This window comes from Oreochromis aureus, linkage group 3 (genome assembly GCF_013358895.1).
Source record: "Oreochromis aureus strain Israel breed Guangdong linkage group 3, ZZ_aureus, whole genome shotgun sequence".
Lineage (NCBI taxonomy): Eukaryota > Metazoa > Chordata > Actinopteri > Cichliformes > Cichlidae > Oreochromis > Oreochromis aureus.
Window position 1 is genome coordinate 97,470,668 of NC_052944.1, and position 4,710 is coordinate 97,475,377.

A 4,710-nucleotide genomic window follows, 5' to 3' on the forward strand; every position below is an offset into this window, starting at 1 on the left:
CTTTCCTCTTGCTAAATTGAATATAATATTGTTCATAATATACAGCAACTGGCATGGATTTAAATATTAACATTTAACCACAAGGAAACATTTAAAATTTTCTTTAATAAAACCATTTACAAATAGTGTCGAGCATTTCTGTCACTTTTCCAACATACACAATATTCAGAAAAAACAACTAAAACAACTAAATGTTTAACAATATGGAAGTTGCTTGTCACATGAATGTGTTAAGTAGTGTGCCAACGGCAGCTGAACCTAACAGGGTAACTCAGTAACTGTAACTTGATGACCTTGCTGATTTAAGAACATCCAAATCCTGGAGCATTTTGAATTCCAAAGTCCATGTTGGCCTTAAAGATGCTGTATGAGTCACAGATGGGTAGCTTCAGAGTATTTGCACAGGTGTTTGCAACTGGAAAAGGCGAATCACTTAAAAACTGGATGCATGGTGGTGGTGTCATTCCTGCCGGTGGAACTGCCGTCAGCCCTGTGGCAAACATCATCAAATCTTCCAGACACACTGCTGTTGCCTTCTCTGAAAGAAGAAAGTAAACACTGTAGTACATTACAGAAAATTTATTTCTTTACCTCTCCTTTCATAAAACTGTAAACAAATAAAAATGGTCATTCAAACCTTCACAATCAAGGAGATAATCTGCCCAAAAGCCAAGTGTTAGGACCTCCTTATGCCGCTTGTTGCTTCCTGCTGGGCTGAGATCTGGTCTGAACATGCTCTCCAGTTCTGAAGCAGTCAGGGCCTTGGCAGAGAAGCATAGGAGTGGGGCCAGCACACTGGAATGTTGTTGCAGTGCACTTAAAAAATTCAGACTTTCCAGTCCATCTTTAAATCTGCAAAGGATAGACAAATAACTAATAATTGGTTTATAGCTATAACTATTGCAGTCTTCTAAATTGTGTTTAAATGTCTTTACCTACTAGAACTTTCATTATAAATTTGGACAGATTTCAAATGCATAGAATCACTTATACACAAAAACAATTCATAGTGCTCAGAAATTAACTGTGACAGCAAAAAAAAGAAGAGCTCATTGGGATTTCAGCATTTAAAAAAACAATAGTGCTTTCACACTGGAATAAACAAGTGTGTCAAACAAGGATCACCTCTTTTATAAATAACTGAAAAATTAATCATGTTGCATGACTATGATTATTATGGGTCATTGTGAACAATAAATGTATACTAAATTAGAGTTCTAGTGTCTAAAGGTTAATAGCGTGCAACAGTGGCTCAGGAATTAACTTGTTGTTCATCAGATCACACGGATGCTACTGAATCAGTTTTTTCATATACATCTGAAGGTCTGAAAATGCCAGTGGCTGCTGTGATGAGCAACTGGCCATCCTGAATTTAAAAGGAGTAATGAGTTTACCGTTGAATGACACTTTGGTTTCTTTCAAGGATGTACCATCTGAGGTACTCCTCCACAAATGCTTGTTTCTCACAAGGCTTGACGTTTCTGAGGCATCCAGCAGTTTGGAAGATTGTGCTGTTTTGCAAAATAAGATTATGCAAAGACTCCTCTGATTCAGCTTTCACGACCTATAAAAAAAAAAAAAATGTTTACTGTAAGAAAAACAAAAATATAATTTTCACTACTTTTACGATTCATTCAAACATTGGATTAAAAAAATAATTTGTTATTTCACTTGTGTTGTTGGGAGGTGGAAATCTGTCCTTTCAGATTACAGAATCTACCTTGAACCTACTTTCAAGATATGATCCAACCCGGATAACTTTTATCCTGATTAAATCTTTTAAACTGGCCCCAAGTGTCTTCTAAGTAAACCCATTCCCTGAGCCTAGGTAATTTTCTACCTGATGTAGAACTTTTGTGATCTCCTCATCTTGCACATCTTCTACAGTGGCGCTGAAACTCTGATTCCCTGTGATGTGGTTGACCAGGTTCTTGGAGAGGAAATGTGGTGCTGGTCCCCCATGCACAATGGATACAGCGATCATCTTTCCTGCTAAAAAGTACTCATCTTGCCTGGCAGCTGTTATACAGGGCACATAATTATCATAGTTAATTGCTATTAAATATGCTAATGAAAAAAATAAGCCAATTTTTATTAAAATTTCCATTGTAATAATTACGGAGAAAACATCCACCTCTTGAATTATATACAAGATAACGGCTCTCTGGAGGTCCATCAAAGATGGGGCGATTTCTCAGACTGCCCATAAGAAGTGTGAGGAATTCACGCCTCGGGCCACCTGTATCCAAACCTTCTTCAAAGCTACCAGCATCATCATTAAACGTGATGAACATGTCGTAGTTGTCAGAGTATGTGCTGCGTCGAAATCCTCTAACAGCTCCATCCCATACAGCTGACCTTGATATATTGAACCTGCTGACCTTCTTGTGGATAAGTTCCAGTCCCAAATTTGCAATAATTTCATGTGCCTGCAAATTGGTGTCTCTAAAAAAAAAAGGGAAACTTTTTTTTTTAAAGGTGTATATACTTCTCTCATGATTGCATGATGTCTTGTACAGAACAAGATGGCGGTTAATTGGATTCAAATGTTTAAATTACTAACACAGGTTCTTCTGGGGGCTCAGCTTTGGCTTCGTTAGGAGTAGGATCTTCATCATCAATCACAATCGGATCAAACAGCTGTGTGTAGTTTCTGCAGAGTGAAAACATGTACACAAAGAGTAGATGCAAAAAGACAAATGCATAAACATGCAGTTCCAGTTTTATAGAACGATTCTACTATTTTTTTTCCTGAAGAATCTAATGTAAAAGAGTCAAACTACATACATTTACAATAATTGTGTGTATATATTTTGTGCAACCCTCTGGAATAATTACTCAAGATACAACGCACCTGTAACATGAGTTCTCGACAGTGAGGCATTCAGTAGTGCCTGTATCATTTTCTTCTTCCAAATCTATGACCTGGAAATACAGAAATGAGGATGAATGAAAATTCATATTTGACCAATTGATAATTATTTTAATATAGGGAGCCTAAGTCTCCTCCCTTCTGGTCTGCTCATGGGTCCCTGAACAAAGAAAATGAATGGAAGTGAATGGAGCTATAAAAGTTATTTTCTGGTCTGCTTTGCCTTACTCTCTGAATCACACATATGTTGTACTTCAATTTAAATAATAAATAATTGTGTTTCGACTATGTCTGTAATGTAATTTTAGATTTGTTAGCTTGTAAAAATTCTTCATTAAAATGACTACAAGTCAGATGTCGCAAATATGACGTGGCCTCAGAAGCTTTTCTCCCCCAGCGTAGCTGCTAATTATCACATGGCCAGATTTATAGTGGTTTTCTCCACATCATCCTGGAAGAAGGATTCGAAGCTCGTTAAACAAAACTAAGCTTTTCCTCTTCTCTGTGTCTGGTTCGATGATGTCAATTTTGTGAGACGAACATTTACATTTCGCCACGTCTTTTCAAACAAAACCTAAAATAACCTTTGCCACCTGTCGCTTAAGCACTTTTTAGGGGCCCATGGTCCGAAAGTAGATGGATGTACCTTAGGTTCCCTATCCCAATAGATTATCTAAAGGTACAATAACTCAGAATGAAATAAGAAGAACATCCTGTGGTCAAATTTGTGTACTGCAGTCTATCTTTATAAACAAATGAGTGACTCTCCCTTCTCCCGTTACATGAGTTTCATGGCTACGGATCAGCGCCAGAAGATTCTAGATGACAAAGACGAGCCATACACAGTTAGTTTCAATGTAACCTTCCTTCCAACATTAGACTGCTTTGTGATTATTTCATGTACCGGTATGACTTATTGTACCTTTAAGGGGTGGATGTTATAATCTATTGATAGTATGAAAATTGAGGATGTGAAATGCATTGTATAATAACAATGAATGTAATAAGCAAACAGTGAATCATTATCTAATTGCAAAGTAAAGGCGGTGGAGATTGTCTGCTGCACTGTTTTACTAATAAAAGCGTTTTTTACCTGTTGTACTTCATTAGCAAGCACAAGATCCCCAGCACCCTTCCTTAGAGAACAAAGAAAAGCATTTTTGTTGTGTACTGTGAAAATATTAATTGACACTTTGAAAATATTTAAGCATCTTGATTAACAAACAAGCAATACAAGTATTATGTAGTCCAGGTTCCAAAAACCATATACAGAATGAATGACAAAAGTGTATATCTCATTAATACAAAGTGTAGGCAAAAAACAGTAAAAGATTACATGTTCTTAAAATATCACTTACTCATATTCTGCCGCTTTCTGTAAAGGACTGCTTTCAAGTTGAAGTTCCCATGGCTGAAACAAACAAACACACGCACGCGAGCACGCACACACACACAAAATGTATTTCATATATAACTATTAACTGTTTTACTGAACTGAGGCAAATGGTGGTGGCTAAACAACAAGAAAACTCTATAAAAAAAATTTAAATTGTACTTACCAGTGTATCAGCAAGATCAAACTCAGAGGGGCTTTTAATAACAATCTCTGGGTCAGAGTCAGACAAGTCAGAGTTTTCTCCAACTACAAAACATGAAAACAAATCAAGCTAAGCTAACTAAATTCATACTAATGTATGAAACTTTATTTGATCATCAATAATAGATTAATACGAAAGGCATAAAGTTAGCATTGAAAACTCATGACTCAGTAGATCCAAAAATGGCTGAATTTCATATTTCCAGGAAGAAACATAACATATACAAGATAATTTAGGGAG

General features: G+C 36.4%; 1 protein-coding gene across 1 annotated transcript; it reads right to left on the minus strand.

Moving 5' to 3' along the window:
- Nucleotides 1-205: 205 nt before the first annotated feature.
- LOC120438570 (G2/M phase-specific E3 ubiquitin-protein ligase-like) lies at nucleotides 206-4,435 on the minus strand. The gene is made up of 7 exons (XM_039608972.1): nucleotides 4,432-4,435; nucleotides 4,231-4,260; nucleotides 3,966-4,008; nucleotides 2,135-2,445; nucleotides 1,841-2,019; nucleotides 638-852; nucleotides 206-538 (listed from the first exon to the last, which is right to left on the minus strand). Exons 2-6 carry the CDS (start codon nucleotides 4,232-4,234, stop codon nucleotides 847-849), a joined length of 543 nt encoding a protein of 180 aa, XP_039464906.1. The 5' UTR covers nucleotides 4,235-4,260; nucleotides 4,432-4,435; the 3' UTR covers nucleotides 206-538; nucleotides 638-846.
- Nucleotides 4,436-4,710: the final 275 nt, after the last annotated feature.

What these genes read in the sequence shown, in the direction of transcription:
- LOC120438570 (XM_039608972.1), bottom strand. An exon ending in TTGCTAATGAAGTACAACAG is followed by an intron (nt 2,446 to 3,965) that starts GTAAAAAACGCT and finishes TTTTTTTTTTAG; the next exon opens with AGACACCAATTTGCAGGCAC. An exon ending in TCTTGTATATAATTCAAGAG is followed by an intron (nt 2,020 to 2,134) that starts GTGGATGTTTTC and finishes CCTGTATAACAG; the next exon opens with CTGCCAGGCAAGATGAGTAC.